The 24,675-nt window shown below is 42.5% G+C and overlaps 1 protein-coding gene and 1 pseudogene across 1 annotated transcript in view; both read left to right on the top strand.

The window, feature by feature from the left end:
- The first annotated feature begins 3,585 nt into the window (after positions 1-3,585).
- On the top strand, positions 3,586-3,704 carry LOC111738259 (annotated as a pseudogene).
- A 116-nt stretch (positions 3,705-3,820) lies between these two features.
- The window catches only part of PAFAH2 (platelet activating factor acetylhydrolase 2), a 26,185-nt gene continuing 5,330 nt past the window's right edge, over positions 3,821-24,675 (top strand). Inside the window, 11 exon segments of the mRNA XM_023529181.1 lie at positions 3,821-4,049; positions 5,708-5,848; positions 6,792-6,945; positions 7,727-7,823; positions 10,943-10,989; positions 10,992-11,010; positions 11,381-11,522; positions 12,512-12,625; positions 15,609-15,700; positions 17,673-17,843; positions 19,890-20,044. Of these exon segments, the coding sequence (XP_023384949.1) occupies positions 5,759-5,848; positions 6,792-6,945; positions 7,727-7,823; positions 10,943-10,989; positions 10,992-11,010; positions 11,381-11,522; positions 12,512-12,625; positions 15,609-15,700; positions 17,673-17,843; positions 19,890-20,044 (1,081 nt within the window). The 5' untranslated portion in view covers positions 3,821-4,049; positions 5,708-5,758.

Raw genomic sequence — 24,675 nt, 5'->3', positions numbered from 1 at the left:
GCCACACCTTCTATGTGCTTCACTCTTACCCTCACTTTGCTGAAAAAAGGTCACCATTCTTTCTTCCCAGTCCGCGAAGAACCCAGGACTTGTCAGCAGACCCGGGTTCTAGTCTCACTCTGCAGCTCGCTCGCTGTATGACCTTGGGCAAATCATACAACTTCCCTGGGACTCACAGTCTTCATCTACAAAACGGAGATGACAATTACTCTGTCACTCTTAGGATGAGGCCGTGTCGTGGAGCCAATAAGCTAATATGTGTCAAAGTGTTTCCTAAATTGTAAAGCCGCCGCAACTGAGAGAGATTATTTTTTATTATTATTAATGCTCTGGAACACTCTTATCTTGGCTTCTTTTCTAGCTCTGCCCCCTTGTTGCTCAAGCCTGTCCCGTTAGTGCTTGGTGTCTCCATTCTCTAAGCACTTCTAATGAGTTTTAGTCTCCAAAGAGCTTTGCCTGAAAGGCAGCCCCAGAGAAGTGCTTATCTTGGACTCTGTCCTGAAATAGCCAGTGATGAAAAGTCCACACAGCTGGCAGAAGAACGGTTTCTGCTCACTGGAAACAAATGGACAGCTGCAGTGTAAGCCCTAACCCTTTCCTCTGGGCTCTTCTGGGCCTATTTAGTGACTGTGGTTTTGGTAGGATGTCTCAGGCCTGAAAAGGCTGGGAGGAAAGAATCCATTTTGCTAAAGAGTTTAATCCAGGAAAAATGAAAGAGATCTTTGCTGGGTATGATAAAAGAGAGACATAGCTTTGTTAATTCTTAACATTTTATGAGCACTTAAAATGTACCAGGCCCTAGGCAATGTCCGTTTTCTTATTTAAATTTCACTTATGTCCCCATTTTACACGTAAGGAACTTAGGCTCAAAGAGGTCATATAGCTAGTTATAATAATAGAACTACCACCTATGGTTATCGTGCCTTTTATATGTCAGATATTTTACATAATTTCATTTAATCTTCATCAGCAACTTCATGAATGATTGTTTTTCTCTCATGTGGATAAATTATCAGAGGCTTAGAACTTAAGGAATTTCCTCAAGATCATACAGCCATTTAATGGCAGAGGTGGATTCAGACTTCAACAGAGGCTTTCTTTCCCAACTATACCATATAGCTTTATTATTAGATCAAAAAGACAGCGATTAAAGGATTGAGAGGGTTTAAATCAAAGCCAAATAAAGGAACATTTATTGGGTCCCTATTGTGTAGGGATAGCATGAGGACAGTTTGGTCTGCAAAGAAGTATAAAACACTTAAAGAAGTCTTTACCTCTGTAGTATATCTGAAGTGATAAAGCATAAGTGTAAAAAATTAAATGCATTTATTGGATAAATTGATTATTAAGAGCTGTTTTATGCAGGCTACTACATTAAACCTAGTGACTGGCAGGAATATGCTTCTGGTGGCCATGGGGATTAAACCAGGTGAAACCATAGTCATTATCATTTCATTAATATGAAAATAGTGGAATGGAACACTCAGTAAATGTTGCGTGCGCATGTGGCTAAGTAAAAGAAAACTCCTGTGTTGACTGGACCAGAGGTTCTGAAACCTTGCTAATCAGAAACACTTGGGAAGCTTTTAAAAATTACCTGATCTCTGGAAATGGGGGCCCTAAAATCTGCATTTCCGAAGTTTCCCAGGTGATTACAACGATAGGCTCAGGAACCTCTGATCTAGATTCTCCTTGGGCCACTTGCAGGCAAGTCACTGGTTGAAAACTGCTAGAGTAGGTACAAATCTAAGAGATGTCATAAGGAAGCCTATGATTGGTTACCTGGGGAGTGGGTGATGCAGACAGTGCTTGGAGTTGAGAGGAGGGAAGGTTGGAAAGACTTGGGAAAGCTTCAGAGAGAGGACTGGAGATTTCATGGGCCAGATTTTGAAGGGTGGAGAGTCTTCTAGATAGGCACCACCATCAATTGTTTAGATAAGGTGAGCAAAAGAAGGTCGAGATACCTGGGCTGATTTCCTTGGAAAATTCCATAGCATTTATTAGAAATTACACTGAATGCTCTGTGTGGATGTTTCTTAGGCAAAATTCACAAGTCTGATTGGATTTTCCATCTCCCCATCCTACTTGGCATCAGTTGGTGTGAGTACAAGGAACACAGATTTATTTTCATGTTAGCCTCACTTTGGCCAATTAGCTTCTTTAGTTTTTATTTATTTCCGAACTTAATTTAGTTAATGACCTTCCCAGGAACTTTTCAGGACTCCCAGAGTGTTCTGTTCTCCTTCTATTTAGCTGTTTTTAGATCCAGTCATCCTGATTCTTATCCCAAGAACTGTTCTCCATGTGGGGTGTGACCAAAATCTCTTCCTACAAGAAGCTGCTTACATTCTGTTCGCCCAATTCTGAAACCTGACTCATCTTTGTCTCTTCCTTCTCCCTTGATTTCCCAAATCCATTCAGTTGCTAAATTTTATCATTTATACTTTTCACTCAATCAACAGATGTTTCTTGGATACTTCCTAAGAGCCAGGTACTACACTAGATGCTTTAAATGCATTAATTCATTTTATCTTCATAGCAACCCTACGAAGATGCATAGTGTTCCCATTGTACAGATGAGGAATCAGTCATAGAGAGATCGTATAACTTGCCCAAGGTAAGAAAGCTAGGCAGCAAAGTAGCTGGCGTTTTTCAGACTTCATCTCTCTTGTATCCATGACCCCATTTCCAGAGCAGATTCCAACTCCATAGCCTAGTGCCTGAGGAGCTGCTGCCCTCCAAATCTGGTCACACCGTCCTTTTCTCACCTGACATCCTTTAGTGACTACTCATTGTCTCATATGCTTTCTTCTATGCCTTTGTGCACACTCTTTCCTCTACTCGAAAGCCAACTCTTCCCATCTTCCCCTGCTCTCCACTCCCAAGCTAAAGGAGCTCTCTTTCTTCTCAAAACTCCTGTGATATTTTGTTTGACGTTTTTTTTATGGCAATTAGAACTTTCAGCTGCTTTGTTGTCATGTGGGTGACATGTGTCTTGTGCCCATGCCGTAGGTCTTCTGCCATTGATGACAAGGGAAAAGAAAGGTCAGGGTCTGAAACTAAGCAGCACACATTCAACTTCACTCTAGCTAAACAACCCCCTCACTGCATTAGGAGCTTAGCTTCTTAAAAAGAATTGGGATTATTTTAAAATTTGCTGCAGAGAAACAAAATGAGGATGTCTTCATTAGTAAACATCTTCATTAGTAGTAGGAAGAAAATAGTTTATAATCTTCCACAGTTAAATGGAATGACATTAGGATTATTGGTTCTTCGGGGTTTTCCACTGGACCAGACAACTGGCAATCAGGAGATCTATGTGTAATGTTAGTTCCACTTGTGACCTTGAGCTGCTTACTTAACCACTTAGGACCTTGATTTCTTCATCAGTAAAGTACCTGTGTGTACTGGGCCAGCGGGGAGGATTGTGGGCTTGGGGGGGGGGGGCGGTGGTAGAGGTGATTGTGGAGAGGATTGGAAATAATCTCTAAGGTCTCTTGCCCAGATATGCTTTGACTTGAACTCTCTGATCCATTCCAGAGTGTCTTAACACAGAAAAATGTGATGATTAAAAATGTGTCATCAGTCTTCAGCCATGCTACCCTGAACAAGCCCGATCCCTTCTGATCTTGGAAGCTAAGCAGTGTCGGGCCTGGTTAGTACTTAGATGGGAGACCACCTAGGCAGATCAGGTGCTGTAGGTGTTAAAAAAAAAAACGTGGCATCAGGACTCAGTATATTGATGCAAGCAATGGATCATTCAGTTTTTTTTAAACAAAAAAGGAGATTTATTGTTGACTCATGTAACTATAAAGTAGGAGTGAGTCAGGTTTCAGGTATAGTCTAATCTAGGGATTGTTAATGTCTTTACAAGTATGACTCCATTCCTCTGCTGTCCTCCATAGGTAGTTTCATCCTCAAGGTGGCAAAATGTCTGCAACAGTTCAAGGCTTTGTATCTGTACAGTACTATAGTTCAAAACAAATAACTGTTCCATCCTAAACCATCAAACCAAAGTCCTGGGCTTTACCCTGGTTGGACCAACTTAGGTAATGTACCCATTCTTCCATTTACTGACCAGAGGAGACCATGGGCTGATTGGCTCAAGTCAATTTAGGCCCAACTCTAGAGGTTAGAGAGGGGTCTGCCACACCCAAATCACAAAGCTATTTTGTAAGAGGATGAGATAGGGCAGACATCGAGAAGTTGAATATTGAGAAGTTTGACCACATTCTCCACAGTTAACAGCCACATTACCCATGACCAAATTCTGGCTTTGCCTTATGTTCTTGGGTAAATTACCTGACTTTATCAAGCATTATTTTTCTCATCAGTAAGATGAGATAACAATACATATCGCAGAGGACTGTTGAAAGGATTCAGTTAAATAATACACATACAGCACTTAGTGTAGTTCCTGGCACAGAGTAAATGTACTGATGGCGGTGGTGTCGATAGTGATGAGACTGAAGAAGGATAGAGAGCAATGGCATTAGCTCCAATATAGGAAGCAGCCAAGTTACAGGAATTTTTTCTAGTCAGAAGCCATTTACATCTGCCATGTTGAAGGCTCCTGTTTGATCTACTGCCCTCATTATACTCTTCCCTATCTCTTCCCTGTTTTGCTCTGTCCTGTCTGGAAATGCTTTCCTTCTCCCCTGTCTCTAAGTCTTCCTCATGTTTCAAGGCCCAAGTATAAGTGGCACCTTTATAGTTAATAGTTTAGGTCAATGATTTTGTAATTATACGGTTGACCCTTGAACAACACAGGGGTTAGGGGTGCCGACCCCTCCTGCAGTCAAAAATCCATGCATAACTTTTGACTTCCCCAAAACTTAACTACAGTTGGGCCTTGGTATCTGCATGGGCTGGTTCCAGGACTCCCAAGGGCATCAAGCTCCACAGATGCTCAAGTCTCTTTTATAAAGTGGCATAGAACAGTGCATACAGTTGGCCCTCCGCAGCTGCAAATTCCCAAGCACGATTCGAAAATACAGTTTTTTGATCCACTGTAGGTTGAATCTGAGGATACAAAACCCAGTTATATGGAGGGCTGACTGTATATTTATTGAGAAAAAAAATTCATGTATAAATGAACCTGTGCAGTTTAAACCCTTGGTGTTTAAAGGACAACTGTATAACTGAGTCTCCTCATGAGAAGGATCAGTAAGTGTTGAGAGCTCAGATCTGGATTAGACAGGCTTGGGTTTTGCCACCATTAAGCAATGTGACTTGGGAAAGTTATTCAACCTCTTTCTACCTTAATGTCTTCACCTCTAAGATAGTACCTTCCTTAGGTGGTGGTGGAGGGGATGAAATGATATAATGTATGTGAAGATCTTAGTTTAATGCTGACACAGAATAAATAATAGGTCTAAGTAGTTATTTCTCTTTGCCTCATGAAGACAAGGTCTGTGTTATAGTCTCTGCAGCAGTTACTGCTGTGCTGAGCACAGAAAAGCTGCTGAGTAAACACTTATCAGTGGGTTTTGAGGAGCATGGAAGCGCTCTCTGCTCTTCATACCTGTCTCATCCCCCAAGCAGCCCCTAAACCTTGGCAAAAGCACATGATATGGAAAATTGAATGAGTCACTGGCAGAGAAGACCGGGTGACGAGGAGGGGTGGACAGGGTGGCAGATGACATGTGTAAGCAATAGGAAGCTAAGAGGGAACCAGCAAGAAGCCGTTCTGTGTTCCACTCTCCAGCCGTCAAGATCAGCACGCTGCTCGTCATCATTCAGTCCAACCGGTGTTGAAATGGGGGTCAACCAGTCCGTGGGCTTTCCACCTGTCACAGGACCCCACCTCGTGGGCTGTGGGGATGTGATGGAGGGCCAGAGTCTCCAAGTAAGTATCTCCAGCTTTGTTCCTGCACATCTCCACTGCTGCTGCCTGTACCCTGACATTGATAGCCAGTCTGATGGTGCACTTTCAGGTGAGAGAAACTGAGTTAGAGCTGGTCTGGATTTGATTATAGAGCTCCTAAGCCTGTCTTCTCTGACCTTTTTCTTTCTTGTTCCAGTTAGAAACCTCTCACTAGAGATGATGGGTTCTTTTTCCAGCTAGGAAGAAAGGAGGGCTCTGGCTTCAAAGGCAGCTCTCAGATCTATATCTTGAGAGCAGATGCCTGACCCTGGAAAGGTTTTCAGTCTCACACTAATCTGAGTGTGTGAGAGGAAGAGCCGTAGGCCTTTGACTTCCCAACCTGGATAGGAAGACAGTCTCCTTTTTCTCATCTCCTGTCTTCATTTATTTTCCTCTCCTGTTTTGGTTCCAGATTTTTTCTCCATCAGTTCCTACATTTTTCTGTGCTGGGACCTTGGACTTCCCTCTCCCTTGCGAGAGGCATATACTTCCTGGTAACCTCTCACCTACTCCTGTGTAAAATGAGTGTGTTCCTGCTTCCCAAGGGCCAGCCTGGAAGTGACGCCCTGATGCCATCCCATTCAGCATGAAGGCTGATCCCTCCTGCCACTCTTCCAGGCCTGGGCTCAGGGACAGATTTAAATCTTTCACTGTCCCAAGCACTGAAAATATTTTGGTGCTTCTCAGTCATAATTAAAAATACAGTTGGATATTTGAAATAGCATAAGCCTTATATGTATGCTAAAAATAAAATTGCTTCTTTCTGGATTTTCTGAATATAAAATTCAGGTATATGAGTTGAAACTAAAGTTTTCCCATTTTGGTGTTTTGTTGGTGCCCCAAACACCTGCTGAGTGTGTCTGTTGAGAAGTCTGGCAGTGCTTGGGCTTCTTGCTCTGCTCAGCTGCTCTCTTCTTTCGTACAGGGGAGCTTCTTTCGACTCTTCTACCCGTGCCAGGAGACAGGGGAGACCATGGAGCAGCCCTTGTGGATTCCCTGCTATAAGTACTGCATTGATCTGACCAATACCCTGCAGTTTAATAACTGCTGGTGGCATTTACTGTTCAACCATGCTTTGGGTAAGAGCTGGCCTCACCCCTCAGATGCTTTCCCAGATTCTTGGTTATGTTCCTAGGAGATCCCCGGGTAGACACAGTACCTTAAAGCTTGCATTGTCCAGCTCTTTTGTAGTGGGGCATCCGTTAGCTAGCATGGTGTGGAGAGTTGGGAGAGAATTATATAAGAGCTTTCATTAAGGAGTTAGATTGCCCTGGGTTCTAATCCAGACTTTATCATTTACTAGCCGTAGAGCTTGGGCAAGTTACGTAACCTGCCTGAATACCTACCCTTGCAGGTTTGAAGTCTGGGATGTATGCAAAGCCTCCAGTCCATTGTTTGGGATAAGAGAATGTATTCGTTAAATGATGGCTATTCTTCATTTATTTAGCATGTATAATTCCCACTCTGTGTCAGCTATTGTGTAGATCAGAGAAACATTCTTAACTGCCAAAGAGCTTACTGTCTCTTGCAGTTCTCCCTCCAGTTCTTCTGGGTAGGGTCACATTAAATCATCCACTTTCCCCAAATGCTCTACCATTAGGAACTCTACCCACTGCCTTGGCACTTCCCTAGTTGTTCAGAACTTCCCATTTGGATTTAGCTTCCCATTTTCTATTGTGTTCATGCTTTCTAGGGAAGAAAAGGGGAAGGAACAGGTGATTGACTTCCCTGGGTTGCTCAGGGGCGGATGTGGTCCTCCAGACAAAAGGGACACATGTTCCCATCATGGCTATGCCCAGGGTGCCCTAGGGATTACAGCTTTGGAGCAGTCAGAGATTCTATAGCCCATGTCTTTGCTAGGGTCTTGTCGCCTGCCTGTTAGCTGGAATGGTCCCTTTAAGACAAAGGACTCTGGATACCCCTTGATCATCTTCTCCCATGGCCTGGGAGGCTTCAGGTAAGAGCTTCTATCCCTTATATTCTTTGCCTGGTGACAGCTGCTAAGTCTTATTCTTGAAAGGCAGAGAAATAGACATTTCCATCTGCCAGCTGTCTTACCTACCATCTGCTTCATTCCATAGCATTGGGTCCACCTCTCTAAGGCCTTTCCCAAGCTCCTGTCACCTGCTGGAACCTTCAGCAGGCTTCACATCCTTTGCTTCTCATGTTCCAGCATTTATATAAATAAACACTTGTAGCTTTCTTCCTATATAACAGTCCAGAAGTATTAGAAGGAGCTTGAGCTTTATAGTCAGAGAGTTATTTATTCAACATATGGAAGGGTAACTCTGCCTGTGGTGCTGACATAGTGGTGAATAAAAGGCTCACTCCCTGCCCTTGTGCAGCTTGCAGCCTCACATGTAAATCTTGGCCATACCACCTGTGCTCTGTGTGAGCTTGGGACAGTTGTAGAACTTGCTGAGCCTGGATTTCATCATCTGTCAAGTGGGGATGGTGCTCCCACAGTGCAGTTTTTGAAGATTCCTTTAGACTGGCACCAATAGGTGTACACACATGCAGTTCTCTTCATTTCTATGTGGAGAAACAAGGGATAGTGACTGTAAGATCTCTTTTACAAGACTTTGGGAGACCTTGGCCTAAGTTTTATAAATCAGTATTCAGTCAGAATTCTTCCCATGAATTCTGATTTCAACACTTAGGTGTACTTTTTTAGCTTCATAACTATAGTACATATGCCCTATTTAAACTTTTGAATGTTCTCTGTGTTTATTCTTCAACGTATAAGTCTAGTTTATGTCCCAGAGTGTTACACATCTTAAAAGCATCTATTGCCTCTCTACCTCCCAAACTATGCACACTGTATCCAGGGAGATCTGTTTTAAAACCAAATGCGATCTTGCCATTCCAGCATCTAGAACAGTGCCTGGCAGTTGGGAGGTGCTCAATAACTATTTGTTGAATGAATGAATGTTACTTCCCTACTTAAAACTTTTTAATAGCCCTTTGAACTTAATTCAACTCTTTTTATGGTCTTTCCTGGAGGCAGGTCCAAGACAAGTTTCTAGCCCTGTTTCTTGCAACTTGCTCCACTCCAGCTCCCGAGACAAACTAACCTTTCAATTCAATAAGTATTACCTCGGGGTTTCATCTGTGCTGTGCTTTGTGGATATTCCCTTTGCCTTGAATACTTGCTCTTCTTCTCTCTTCCTTTTCCTCTGCTTCCTGTTTTGCCTAGCTAATTTCAAATTACCTTTAAGGTCTTAGTTTGGATGTCACTTTCTTAGGGATACCCATCCTGACCCCTACATTATATTAGGTTAAGTTTTCCAGAAATTTGCTTTCATAAGATAATCTGTACTTCTCAGTACTTAACATAATTGTAATAAATTAACTAGTTGTGCGATTATTCTCTAATGTCTGTCTTTCCTACTAGATTGTAAGCTCCATGAAGGCAGAGACCACGTCTGTCTTCTCTCTCTCTCAGTGCTTAGGATGGTACCTGCAAAGTGGTTATTTGCCAATAAATATTTATTGAATGAATACAAGGGCTATGTTTTGCTAGGTTTTTATTCATTCAGAAAATATCTGTTGAGTACCTGCTCTGTGCCAGCCCCTTGGTATGAGAGGAAGGTGGGACATACAGAGATAAACAAAACAAGGAATTTGCATCCACTAGAGAAGCCTGAATGTGGACTCACGTATAGCCCACAGCAGGAAGTGCTGAGTTGATGTGGAGATGAGGCTAGCAAGGCGAGTTTGAACTAGAGAGAGATCAGAAATTTCTCTGGCTTTTAAGTCAAGTTCATTGCCTCCTCGGGAGAAGTGGGAGAAGATGAAAGGAAACAAGAAAATGACCTTCCTGAATCAATTTGGATTCAGGGATGTTGTATTTAACAGAAAAATGCCAAATAATAGTGACCTAAACAACATAAAGTTTATTTCTTTCTCAGATAAAAGAAAGCTAGAGGTAGACAGAGCTGATGTGGTAATTCTACAAAGTTATCAGAGGAGCAGACTTCTTTTATAATCTTGCTCTGCCATGGGTGGCTTCCATTTCTAAGGTCATATCTCTTGACCCAGGGTGGCTGCTTTAGCTCTAGCCATTGCATCCACATTCCAGGAAGGAAGCACTTTCCTTTTTAAAGAGATTTTCTGAAAGTTCTGTATTAACACAACTGTTTGCATTTCATTGAGGAGCACTACTCTGTCCATTATAGTAGCTTTTAGCCACCTGTGACTATTGAACATTTGAAATATGGCTGGTCCAAACTGAGATGTGCTGTAAGTATAAAATACACACTGGATTTCAAAGACTTCATACTTTAAAAAAAAAGTAATAAAATATTACATTAATTAAAATTTTTACTATATGTTGAAATGATCATGATTTGGCTACATTGGGTTTAATATATTATTAAAGTTAATTCCACCCTTTCTTTTTACTTTTAAAAATATATTTACTAGAAAATTTTAAATTATTTATGAGGGTAGCATTATATTTTTATTGCTGGGTTAGAAAAATCACACAGACAAACCTGGCTGCAGGGGAGGCTGGGAAATGTCATCTTTTGATGCCATGATAGGATTCAGCTGAAAATCAGATTTTGTTATTAAGGAAGAAGGGAAAAGGGTGTTTGGAGTAGGCAGTTAGCAGTGTCTGCCATATTTCTTTTTTTTTTTTTTTTCTGGGAAGTTGGAGAACAGACAAAAAAATCCACATGCTAAATCACAGATGCATATTTGCATTTTAGAGAAATAGCCGGAGTTCCTATCCTTGAGGTACTTATAACTACTTTGGGAGACATACAATATATAGACAATAGAAATGCAGTTGTTGAAGTAGCCAAACTGTATTGGGGGGTGGGTTGTGGAGATGAGTCGATATTTGTATGGGATTGGAGAACATCATGGATTGATTTGCCCATGCATCCTGGAGGAGAACACTTGGAGTCTTGGTGAGAGCTGGGGTATTCTAGCTGGAGAAAGCACCTTCTACAAATGAAACTTTCGCCGTTCAATCTTTTGAGATGGCCACTAGCAGAGCATGGTTGGAATGGGGGCTAAGGGTGGGCCATTCTTCTGATCATTTTTCTCTGTTCTTCCTTGAATCTCTAGGACGGCATATTCAGCCTTCTGCATGGAGCTGGCCTCCCATGGCTTTGTGGTGCAGTTATAGAGCACAGGTGAGAGATGACAGTCATAATTAACTGCTTATGGATTGGGTGTTTGCCTTAGGCGAGGATATAGGCTAGTCCTCTATCGATACATTATTTCTAATCCTCACCACAACTGCATAAGGCAAATATTATACTACCCATTTTAAAGGTGAGAAAACCAAGATTCAAAGATGTTAAGTAACTAGCTGAATTGGGGTTCAAACCTAGGTTAGTCTCCGAAATCTATGTTTTTTTACTTTCCTATGCATGCCCCAGATCGTTTTCCCCATCAGCTGAGGGAGATCCAGAGTGTCTTGGCTGAAAAGGATGATTTGGTAAAGGGCAGAAATTACCTCAAGTGTCTTCTGGTTTCTCTCTGGTGGAATGTGTATTTCAGAGATGGGTCAGCTGCGAGCACCTGTTTCTACAAGCAGGCCCCAGAGGAGAACCAGCCCACTAATGAGCCACTGGAGGAGGAATGGATCCCCTACCGTCAACTTGAGGAAGGGGAGCAGGAATTCCATGTTCGTAATTCCCAGGTAGGCTTGTGCTATTTGAAGAGAGGTTGTTACTAAGCCTTTCCCCCCTATACTACAGTCATTAAGGAGGTTTTTATCTAACTTTCTCTCTTGAAATCTCAGTGAGTATGAGCTTGCCACATCTGTAGGGAGAAATAGGGTATTAATCAAAAATCTTATAATTGCAAGCAGCAGAAACCCAACTTAAGCTTGTTAGGCCAAAAGAATTGATAGGCTTATATAAGCAGACTGGAGGAAGGGCAGGGCCACTGGAATCAACTCAGATGTTGCCAGGACTTGTTTTTCACTCTCACCTGTTTCCTCTGCTGGTTGGTCTCATCAGCAAACTGGCTTAATGAGGTTAGAACCACAGCTCTTGACAACTCTAAGGTTACATATATTTGACATTACCATCTGAAAGAATAGAACTGTTTTGGGGTTGCTCCCCTAAGCCCCCACCCCTGCCCCAAGCTATAATATGACAAATCCTGGAGAGAGACTCCTAGGGGAAAGGTACCAAAATGGGAAGTTCCCATTAGAAATACATTGTTAGATTTTTTTTTTTTTTTTTGCAGGGTGGAGGGTAACCCTCAAAGGCAGGATTAACAGGAGAAGTGGGGTGGGTAAGTGCTAGGCAGACAAAAACAGTAGATATGTGCTATGAAAGGGCAAGTAGAATCCAGTACTGGATTGATACTAAGAGCACCCTTATTTCCTTTTGTTTTCAAAACGCTTTCATATATGTTGTCTTGTTCGGGCCTCTTGACAATCCCATGGGTAGGTAAGTAGTGAATAGCAGGGCTGACTCTATTGTACCGTTCGTTAGGTGATGGTTATGTGAGCTGCTGAGAGGGAGCTGAGCCTTTCTTAGCATGTGAGGTCCACAGTTTTTGCTGAGATGTGGGTGAGCAAACTACCCCTGCATTCTTCTTTGGCTCTGTAGGGAAGCGAGATTCTCGCTGCATGTTTGTGCAATATTCCAGCTCCCACTGAGACTGTCTCTGTTCCAGGTACATCAGCGGGCAAATGAGTGCACACGGGTATTGAGGATCCTGCAAGAGATCACGGCTGGGAAGACCGTCACCAACATCTTGACTGGTGGGTTGGATCTGATGACTTTGAAGGTATGACAACAACTGGTATGACCATGTATTCTGGAGCTCATGTATTCATTAGGACTTTCTTGGTTACACATAACAGGAACCTACCTAACTCACTAGCTTACACCAAAAGAGAATTTATTGGCTCAAGTAATTAGGACGACCAAAGGCAGACCAGCTTTAAGCTAATGTAGTTAGACCCAGTAGCTTAAACATTGTTATCAAAGCTCTAGCACTCCTCTTCCTTCTTGCCCATTTCCATTCTATAGATATGGACTTCATTCTCACCAGAACCTCTTCATTAGGCATGAAAAGTATTAGCTGGCAGCCCAAGCCTACATTTTAGCCCTACTCTAGATTTGAAAGAGAGACTCAGCTTCCACTAATCTGGGAAAGGGGTGGTCCTGCTTGGGTCACATGCCCCTTCTGGACCAATCACTGTGCCAGAGGGGCAGGGTAGTCTGATTGGCTTGCTTAGATTACACACCCACTTCTGGGTCAGGGGAACCTAACATCCCCATAGGGCTACATGGGTGAGGGAGAGATGGTCTTTTTCCCAAAGGAAGGGCTATTGAGCAGCAAAAAACCTGTGTTCCTTGTAGGCTCATTCCTTCCTTCAAGGGAACTCCAAGAACACCCAGGAAGATAGAAACTGCCCTGGCAGTTTGGTGCCTGTTAGGTACATTTTCCTTCCCCACCCAGTCTTTCTCCCCTTCATTTTAAAAGGAGCTCAGACTCTATTTGGAGAATTAGGAAATCACACAAAAGCATGAAGAAAAAGGAAAAAAATTTCAACATTTTGATATTTATCCTTACAGTTTTTAAAAAATGTATAACATATGCATGTATTTTTTAAAAACAATAATGTTATTTAATACAAGCTATTTTTTGGCCTTTTTCTTCATTTAGCAAATATATATAAAATAACAATTATTGCTTTAAGAGTACTTATGACGTCAAAGCTCCTCACACAAATGTATGCAGTAAGCATTATCTTTACATAGAATGAAACCAAAGATCAAAGAGGCTAAGTACCTACCCAAGGTTACGCAGCTAAGGAAGTGGTAGAGTTAAAATATAAATTGGAGCTTTTCGATCCCAAAGCCTATGCTGTGTACTCCAGAGCCTCTTTAGAAAATATCTTTCAAAGGCTCCGTAAAGTCATCCAGGGAGAAGCATCTGCCTAGATGGCCAGTAGATAAGGCAGAACTAGAAATCTAGAGTGCTTTACCAGCTATTTGGAGTGTGTCTGTCAATCAGATAAGGAGGGTCCCCAGGCACTGAAGTAGGCCTGCAGGCCTGTGAGCCTGAGACAGGCACTGGGGCATGGCAGGCTACAGTGCAGTTGCATTAGTTAAGAGGTGAGAGTACAGATTGCCCCATGCAGGGCAGTTTGGCAATAGCCATTCACAATACAAATGCACACATTTCTTGACCCAACAGTTTCCAGTTCTGGGAATTTATTCTACACATACCTGCGCACATACAACATGATGTACATATGAGGTAATCATTCTAGTGTTGTTTGTAATAGCAAACGATTGATAATACCCTAAATGTTCACCAGTAAAGGAACTAGTTTAATAGATTATGGAACAGTGGATGTATTCGTTTGGGTAACGTTAACTGCTGTAACACATAAGCCCCAAATCTCAGTAGCTTAACACGATAGAAATTTATGTCTCTCCCATATAAAATCCCAAATGGGTACTCCTGTGCAAGAGTTGACTCAGATCCAGGCTCTTTTTATATTCTAGCTCTACCCTCTCCCACTTGTGAAACCCAGCTTCACTATGTACATTAAGCCAGGAATGGGAAAGGGCATGGAGGTTTGTACAAAAGTTTGTATGGACCAAGCCTGGAAGTGGAGATTTTACTTTCACTCACATTCTGTTAGGTAGAACTCAGTCATAAGGCCACATCTAACTGCTGGGAAATGGTCTAGCTTGTGTCCAGGAAGAAGAGAAACAGATTTGATTACTAGCTGTCTGTATTATTGGTGAAATCAAATGTAACTGTAAAAAAGGAAGCACTTTATGTACTAGTATGCAAAAAGTAAGAAACAATATCACTTGTGTAAAAAAGGGGCAAGTATATATTCATGTTTACCTGCGTATGCATAAGTAGGTTCTGCAAAGACACATAAGAAACTTACTTGTTTAGAGGCAGGGAGTGGGCAACTATGTGAAAGGGGAATGTGGCAGGTGGGAGACTTCTCTATGTATTCCTGATTTTAGAGTTAATGAGTATATTAACATAAAAAATACCTGAAGAGGCTACCGACCAAGTTGCTGATCCTGAGGCACTGAGCAAAGGGGGAGGATTTAGATACAAAGCCTTGCGATAGAAATTAGGGAGAGCAAGGGTTCAGGGCAGAGGCCAGGCAGAAAAACCTAGAGAGTTTTCCCAAGTCCCTCATTGGCAGCTGCAGTAACTTTTTATATAACTGTACCCTGAAGGCTTCTAGGGACAACCAGAAATAGATATGCTGAGAGCATGTTAAAGCGAGCACACTCATTCTCTGCTGGATAAAAGGACAGAGATCCAGAGGAAGTGGAACCTGAGTTGGTTTTTGTATGAGCAGACCTTGCTTCAGAGCAGTGGACAGGCAGCAGGAACTGCCCCATTCTCTCCTTGACTTGGTGCATGTGTCATCCCGTTGTAGTGGTTTTAAAACAAGGATCTAAAGGATGGACTGTTCTCACTTTTAATGTACTCTTAGACTGATTTTTGAATGTCTACTCCAATCCAGATATTGTAAGTGGTAAGATTACAAAAATAAAGATGAAAAACATGGTTTTCAGAATGCCTGCTTACAGAAAGCTGTTCAGTCCAGGGATTGCCTGATAGGCCACTTGCCAGTGGTCAGTAGTGTGGTGTGGGGGGCTCACGCACTGAATTGTGGTTCTGCATCATTGTCTCCCCATTTCTTCTTCTTGCCCCTGAAGAATTCCTAAAAGAAGCACCCCTGCGTTTCTGCCTTGGCTAAGTTCTCCGCTTCCCTCAGGGCAGCATCAACATGAACTGCGTGGCTGTGATAGGACATTCATTTGGAGGGGCGACAGCTATTCTGGCTTTGGCCAAGGAGACTCAATTTCGGTGAGTTTTTCAGTAGTGCTGCTGTTAGCTTCACACACCATTCATTCATCCACCAAGTATTTGTTACACAAGTATTATGTTCTAGGCACTGTTGTGGGGGCTGGAGATTCAGTGGTGAACAATAAAACAAGGTCTCTGATTTCATGGAATTATGTTATTGTGGAGGAAACAGACTAGTAAACAAACTAACAGATAACCAAATCCCAGCACTCAAATGCGATGAAGAAAATAAAATAGGCCAATATGCTAGAGTATCCGGAGGCTCTTTGAGAAGGTGACATAAGCCAAGGCTCAAAGGCAAAGAAGCCAACCATATAAAAGTGTAAGGGAACACAATTTACAATAGCCAAGATATGGAAGCCACCTAAATGCCCATCAACAGATGATTGGATAAAGAAGTTATGGCTCATAGATACAATGGAATATTACTCAGCCATCAAAACAATGAAATCCTACCATTGCAACAACAGGGATGGACCTAGAAGTTATTATGCTGAGCAAAACAAGTCAGACAGAGAAAGATAAATACCATATGATTTCACTTATGTGCAGAATCTAAGGAACAAAAAGAACAAATTAATCAAAAACACACACACAAATATAGTGGACAATTTGGTGATGGACTGGGGTGGGGGTTAGAGTCTGGGAGAATGGGGTGAAGGGTTAAAGAAGTAGAAATTAGTAGTTGGTAGATGGTCATGGGAATGGGGAGCACGGCATAGGGAATGCAGTCAGCATTAATATATTGACTAGGTAGAAAACCAGAGGAGAGAAGGAGCAATTAGGGGGACCATTTTACAAGCTATATTAATGTCTAACCAATGTACTGTATACTCGAAACTAATTTTTCAAAAAGTATAGGGGAAGATCATTCTAGGCAGAGAGAACAGCTAATGCAAAAGCCCTGAGGTTGAAAGAAGCTTGCTGGGTCAGTGTGGGAGTAGCATAGTGAGTGAGGAGGAAGAGATTCAAGATATGATCAAAGAGATAAACATGAGCCAGGTCACAGGGCCTTTTGACCAGAATAAAGAAGTTAGATTTTATTCTAAGTATGGTGGGAAGCTAATGAAGGATTTTAAGCAGAGAAAAAAAAATCTTATTTACATTTAAAAAGATCCCTCTGGCTACTGTATGAAGAGTGGATAGTAGCAGGACAAGACTGAAAACAAGGAGGCTAGTTAGAGGCAGGGTACTTCATAGTCAGGGTTAGAGATGAGGGATTCATATTAGAATGGAGGTAGTGAGATGGAGAAGTGAATGGAGTCAGGATATGTTTTAGAATTTTCAGGATTACATGATGTATGAAAGAAAGAAGTGAAAGAAAGAGGAATCAAAGTTTTTCATTTGTGTATCATCATTCGAGTGGAAGATGATTGTTCTTTACTGAGATGGGTAAGACTAGAGGAGCATTTGGGGCAGAGGAAGGCATATTTTAGGGCCCTAGTTTTGCCCTTGTCAAGATTACTGCTTGACAAACTGGCCAGGGCTTTTTCTGACCTCTGCCATGTAGGCTTTGAGCTCACATAGCAACTTGTGTAGTCGGGTCTAAGCTATAGTTTACCTTGTCTGTACTATTTCCCCGTCTAGACTGGGAGTTCCTCGAGAGCAAGAACTATCATTTATTTCTGTATCCACAGCACAGGGCTAAGTTCAATACTTAATGAATGTTGAAAGAATGAATGATTAAATGAATGAAATGCCATTCTGTGTAATCAAAGTCAGCTGCCTGAGAGTAGATCCAAGAAAAGAAGGTCTGATCCTTGCCCTCAGTGAGTTTAAAATCTAGAAGGATCTTTGGCGATAGGTAAAAGTGATCTCTATCCGGATCTTAACCGAAGGGCGTGGGCCTTGGTACCCCTTTCTGGGCTTTTTGAGCCTTTACTCCAGTGGAGGTGAGAACTATGCCTCCATTACCATAATTGCTCTTGCTTGGGTTTCTTATGGTAGTTGCAGATGTCTGGTCCTGTTCCAGGTGTGCTGTGGCTCTGGATGCTTGGATGTTTCCTCTGGAATGTGACTTTTACCCAAATGCCCGAGGCCCTATATTCTTCATCAATACTGAGAAGTTCCAGAAAACAAAGAGTGTTAACTTGATGAAGAAGATATGTCTCCATCATGAACAGTCCAGGATCATAACTGTCCTGTGAGTAAACTCCAAGGTCAGGAGCACCAGTGTCCTCTCTATTTTTTACACAGCCATGGCTCCCTTAATTACTTTTGGATTATCCAGAAGTTCTACTTATTAATAGAATACCTGAATGCATCCTGAATTTCAAAATCTTAATTTCTTTAGAATTTCGTATCTATCTTCCAGTTAGCTCCATCTATAGTGATTTCTTTGGTAGTTTATATGACTTTGTGACAGGATTTATCTATTGCTTTCTGGGAAAACGGTATTATGGGATTGTATGTCGGAGAGGAAGAGCCGTGGGTCTGGATGGACTCTAGAGATCTCTCACTTCATTTAGGAATTTTATTGGGTCTTTTGAAGAGTGTGGGTATGTTGGACTTTTGACAGTCACAAGATAAGTTGTTAGAGACCTTCATGAATACCTAAATTCAGATATCTTCCATAAACCCTCTATATTCTGGCTAAGAGAACCCACATTCTCTTCCATCACCAGCACTATCAGATAGTTTTTATTTCAGAAGCCATTTTTCACAGAAATTTAAAAAAAAAATTCCCCCCCTCTTTAATTCAGCCCCCCCTCCAACCCCCACACACATACTTCTACCCCTGACCTATGGCTGTTGCCATTTCCCCTTAAGAAGGGGATCTCTGAAGGTGGGATGTCTCCTACAGGCTTGTGGCGTGGGCCTGGGGCCTGGCTCACCCGGGGCCTGGCACATCCGAGGTATGGTCTGTGGCTCCACCTGGGGTGTGAACCCAGGACCTGCATATAAAGTAGACGTGCTAACCACTACACTGTGGAGCCACCCTCACAGCAAATTTTTGAGTGACTTTAAGAAATATACTGTACATGGGAAGTGGCCTAGAACTCCAGTGCAGAGCTGAAGGCTCCCTGACGTGTCCTGTGCTTGAGCTTAACAGCACACGTGCTTTAAGGGTCCCAGGTCTTATTTCAGCAAAACAACCAGTAACTGCATGCCACAGACCTTTGGAATCAGGCAGGCAATTGAAATGTCAAATCCACAGCCCTGGAAGGTCCACTCAGTATCAGCAGCTTCTTCACTTCCTCATCTTGGCCCCTGCTCTCTTCCTTGGGGCTGGGCCCTCCCATTTCACTTTGATTTCATGGCAACAGAAGACTGCTTGAAAATTTCCCCAAGCCAGTCAGATTCAGGATAATTGTGACCCCTGGAGGGAAGGGATAGGAGAGCAGTTGGGAGAGGTTACACAGAGGGATTTAACTATGGGTAAGGACTAATGTATTAGTCCTTAAACTGAGTGCTGGACTCTCAAGTATCCATTATATTATTCTTTATACTTTTTCATGTGCCTTAGAAATATATATTTTATTTTATTTTAATAATATATATTTTAGAGGCAGCTTTTCTGCATGCTTTCAAACAAAATTTAGTGTGTAGACTTCCCTTCCCTCATTGAATTGACTAGTAAATTTAGTTATAAGTAATTTAGCCCAAGGTTAACCTACCGAGAATCTCGCCTCTGAATTAAATATAGTTGATGTCAGAGGACTTAAATTCTAGTCCAGAAACCCTCTTTTACAAGTCCTTGCCCTCATTTTTCTGATTACTTAACTGCAATTCCTTTTTCCTGTTTACTTTATGGCACCGTTCTGAAGAAAGGAACTGACATATTTTGTGAATATTTAGAAGTCGCTAGGCAAAAGCCATGGTGTAACAGTTTATAATAACAGGAATGGGAGGTGCTGCAGACCTTGCAGTCTTGCCGCTGTCCCCACTCCAGCTAACTCAGCCATTCCCTGCACTGTCAGGCATCATGGTCTAGGAGTTGAGGCAGCTTTGAGGCCAGGCACACCTGTATTCACATCCTAATTCCCTCCCTGACTAGATGTGTGACCTTGGCCAGATCATTTCTCTCCTCTGATTCTGTCAAAGGGAAAATACTTCCCTTTCAAGACTGTTGTGAAAATTGAGATAATGCACGTAAAGTACCTTGCAGGTTATAGACACTTAACAAATAAATATTTATATGCCCTAGCCTCCAGACTTCTACCAGCTGTTTGTTTTTCTTTTCTTCTAGTGGTTCTGTTCATTGGAGTCAAACTGACTTTGCTTTTCTGACTGGTCACTGGATCAGCAAATTTTTCTCCTTTGAAATCCGTGGGAGCTTGGATCCCTATGAAGGTCAGGAGATTGTGGTGCGGGCCATGTTGGCCTTCCTGCAGAAGCACCTTGGTAAGGAGAGAACTGGGGCTTGTGGGGCAGCTGTGGGATGCCTTAGATTTCCCTGCACAGTGGTCTGTACTGACATGTCTGAGATCAGGAAGATTTATGGTAAAAGGAAAACCTGAGTGAAGGAGAAAGTTGCATAGAATTATGGAAAGAACACTTACCTGGAAGTTTGGAGATCCTGATTCTGTCTCTTACTACCCGAATGACCTTGGTCGGCCTTGTCATTTAACTTCTCTGAGCCTTGGTTTCCTTGCTGTAAATGGAACATTCATCTCTCTATTCCACTGTTTCTGTCCTAACTCATTATCCCTTACCTTATCTATATTGTGGAGGAGGTTATTGATGATAAATGGGCTAAATTTGTAGAAGTGATTTAAAAAAAAGCCTGGAAGGATTATGACTAATGTCATAAACCACAGTCCTGCTAAATGGCAAGGCCTCTAGAGCAGCGGTTTTCAACATTTTTGGCACCAGGGACAGTGTTCCTACGAGAATCTAATGCCCGATGAACTGAGGTGGAGCTAGCGTTGGGGAGCAGCTGCAAATACAGATGAAGCTTTGCTTACTCTCCCTCGGCTCATCTCCTGCTCTGCGGCCTGTTCCTAACAGGCCATGGACCAGTACTGGTCTGTAGCCTGGGAGTTGGGGACCCCTGCTCTAAAGATCTTTGGTCCAGCCTCCTACCCATAGGAGATATCTTCTTATATCTTCCCTGCCACACGGTCAAGCAGTGTAGAGAGCCCCTGCCACTCTTAATGGTTTTAAGAGTTGATAATCTAATTAGGCTTTTTTGATTACAAGGACTAGAAGCCTTCACAAACAAACCTCAAGAAAAAAGTGGGGTTTGTTTATGAAAGTACATCTTGCCAGGGTGAAAGTGAAAAGACATACGAGCCAAGGTGGCTCCTGGGGCCGACTTCTCTGTCTCTGTCATGGGCTTTGTGTCTCTGTCTCTTCCTCTTACGACATCTGTTTCTCTTTGCATTTTTCTTCTTTCTACTCTGTATTTTTCCTCTTGCCGATAGCATCTGCTTATTCATAGGTTTTGCTCCCTCATAGCTTCGGGCAGCATGAAGCATTCTGGGTTTGTTCTCTCCGCCTTGTGGCATGCTTTCATCTTCAGCTCCCACTGTTCACTGCCATATTTTCTTAGATTTCTTAGATCAGATTCCCAAGACAAACTTAATTTTTTCAGCTCGTCTTTACCTGCCAAAGCACGTTATAGGCCACTGCCCAACCTAGGCCTGGAGCTCTCTTGATCAGATATCCCTTTCTGATCTAATGAGAATGGAATAGGCTACAGTTATCTGCACAAGGCTGATCCCTCATCAGGTGCTGTGCGTAGGGCAATTTCCTTCACAAGAGAGCCAGGCTGGCCTGGATTTCTAAGGTTTTACCTAACTCTAACCTAAGACCGAGATCTGATACTCCTCCCCACTTGCCCTGGTTATCCCCGCAAGAACTACCCAGAGAGGCCTCAGACCCCTTGCACATGGCTGCTCTTCAGATATTTGAAGTAACCTATGGTGTACTCTCTGAATTTTCTGTTCATTAAGCTAAATGTCCATGGTACTTCCACCTATTCCCCCAAGTTCCCCACGTTGCCATTTATTATCACCTTTGGATGCACTGCTTGTCGGGGTGCCTTTTCACGTGTGGTACCCTGACTTGAACACGATGTGCTGGGTATGGTCTGACCAGTGGCTGGTACAGCAGGACTGTGGCCCCTTGCTGTGGACGTCAGACTTCTGGTTGGATGACCTGAGTGTGTTAACATTTCCAGCAAGTGCCCAACAAATTTGGTTTGGATTAAGTTTGCTTTTAGAATATATCTGTCCTGTTATGAATGTATTGACTTTTTTTAACCTAAATTTGCATTTTTATATTTATGTCTGTTCATTTCATCTTACATGAGCCATTCTACCAGCCCAGCTTTAGAGACTTTAAGGTTAATAGAGACTGGATCCATGTCTCAGGACTTTAAAGGGGCCTGACTACATGATCCTTAGCCCACTTTCCCTATTTCCTCCTAGGCACCGTGTCATTAAGTTAGAGCTGAAGATGACGGGAGCCCATCATGGCATAATCGGGCTCCCTACTAGCAGTGTCTGTCGAGCTAAGATATTCATTACTGGAGACCTGCAGGAGAAGATTGAAGGCAGGAGAGTTTTAGACTATAGGAAGTTTGAAGACTTGCTTTATGCCAGGCCTTCTGCCAAGTACTTTAGATGCATTATCATGTCTAATCCTGAAGATGGCCTTTTCCAGTAGGTACTTTTATTATTATTAACTCCATTTTACAAATGATGATACTGAAGCTTAGAACATTTAACTCATTTGTTCATGGTTATCTGGTCATTAAGTGGCAAAGCCAGAATACAACCCAGGCCGTCTGATTCTAAAACCCACATGCTTAATTGCTCTACTCTTCTGCCAGTGACTGATGACCAAGGGATGTATTCAGTCTTTGGGAGACAGAGGACAGGCATCTAACTCTGAAAGGAGGGAGAGGACAGCCTGGAAAGCAGGCTCCCTAGACATAGCGATGCTTGTTTTTAATCTTAACAGATGAGTAGGGTTCACCAGTCAGGGAAGGGGCAAGAATCTTCTAGACAGAAGGCACAAATGTTTGTGTGGGCCTCGTGTATCTGGAGCTTAGCATAGTGAATTGTTGGAAGATAACGGTAGAGAAATGGGCAGAAGCCAGATCTAGAAATCCATGTGTTTGCCAAAATAATTGAATTTTATTCCACAGTCTGTGAGAGTCCTTAGTAGGTTCTAAGCAGCAGAATGTCATCATTAGATCTGTGTTTGCAGTCTGGCTACATGGAGGATGGGCAAGTTGAGAGGCAGAGAGCCCAGGTGGGAGGCTCTCGCAATATCCAGGAGATGAGAGATTAGGCAGAGTCTGAAAAAAGGCAAAGGCTCTCTGCTTGGGTTAATTAGCTTTTCAAAGAGAGAAAAAATTTTGGGTGGCCACACAGTATATTGTAATATGGAAAACTAGAATGGGTTTTAGGTAGCTCAGTTGAACCTCTCACCACTCCTAAAAAATACTCTGAGAGCACATATTCTGCCAACACAGGGATGTTATCTTCCATTGAGAAAATTGGTGCTTCTTTCATATTAACCACGTGCAGCTCCTGTCTCCACCTATTCATCCTCTCTTCCACTCCCCTGGAAGACTATTTCACACATTTTTCAAACTTATAACATCTCCTCCCTATCCCATCTCTCCGCTGATTAATTTTGCCTCCCACTTCACCAAGAAAAGAGAAGCAATCAGCACTTCCTCTGAATCCCAACATGCCACCTACCCACCTTCATGCATATAGTCAGCCCTCTGTCTGGTTCCTAGAGTTTCCCACTGTTTTTCTAAGGAAGACCAGCCCCTCCACCTACACAGTAGATTTCATCCTTTTTGGTCTACTCGAGACGGTTGTGCCAGCAGTTCTTCTCTCTTTATCTTATATCATCAATTTTTCCCTCTCTACTGGTTCATTTCATGCTGAAATTTCTCTTAAAAATTATCTCTCTTGACCTCATCAGTTACCAAGCCCATTTCCTTGTTCCTCATAACAGCAGATCTCTTGAAAGAATATCTATCTTTACTTTCTCTGATTCTTATCTTCCCATTCTGTCTTAAAATCACTCTACTCAAGTTTTTGCATCAATTCTCCATGAAAACTGCTTTTGTCCAGGTTGCCAGTGATCTCCCTTCACAGTGCCGAATCCAGTGGTCAGTTCTCATTCTTCATCTCACGTGAACTCTCAGCTTCTGACAGAGTTGAGACCCTGTAAAGACAGTGTTCCAGAACACCACACTCTGGATTTTCTCCTAGCTCAGTATCTGCTCCTCCTCAGTCTACTTTACTGCTTCCAGAGTTCGGTTTTTGGACCTCTTCTATATCTGTATGCCCTAAGGTCATCTAGTCTCATGGCTTTAAATGCCATCTCCATGCTGACAACTCCCCAGTTTACATCTCTCGTTTGATCTCTCCCACACACATGAGATTGATATAACACACTACTCGACATCTAATAAAATCACAAATAAAAACTAATTTCAGCTGTAGTCTTTCCCTTCTCAACTAACAGTATCTCCTAGTTAGTCTTTCCCTTCTCAACTAACAGTATCTCCTAGTTACTCAAGTCGAAGTCCTCATTCGCATCTCTTCTCTTACACCTCTCATCCAGTCCCTCAGGAAATTTTATTGGCTCTTTGCACTGTTGTTCTCACTGCCTGGAACATTCTTCCTATGCAGTCTTATGGCCCACTCCCACATCCTTCAAGTTGTTGCTCAGATCTCACCTTCCCAATGAGGCCCACCTGACCAGCCTTTTAAAACACTGTACCTGCCCTAGCTCCCCTCATCCGCATTCCCCCAGCCACCACCACTGCTTCTTTAATCTGGCCCTGTTTTTCTCCCATCACACTTATCACCTTTTCACATTCTATATAATTTATTACGTTTGTTGTTATCTCTTCCTACTAGATTGTGAGCTCTATGAGAATGAGGATTTCTATTCGTTTGTGGATATGTTTTTAGCACCGAGAGCAGACTGGGACACACTGTGGGTGTGCTCAGTATTTTTCGAATTAATGAATATGTAGCACTTTTTTGTCAAGGACC

This window comes from Pteropus vampyrus, unplaced genomic scaffold (genome assembly GCF_000151845.1).
Source record: "Pteropus vampyrus isolate Shadow unplaced genomic scaffold, Pvam_2.0 Scaffold36, whole genome shotgun sequence".
Classification (NCBI taxonomy): domain Eukaryota; kingdom Metazoa; phylum Chordata; class Mammalia; order Chiroptera; family Pteropodidae; genus Pteropus; species Pteropus vampyrus.
The sequence above is the reverse complement of the archived record's forward strand: the minus strand, read 5'-3'. Positions and strand labels throughout refer to the sequence as shown.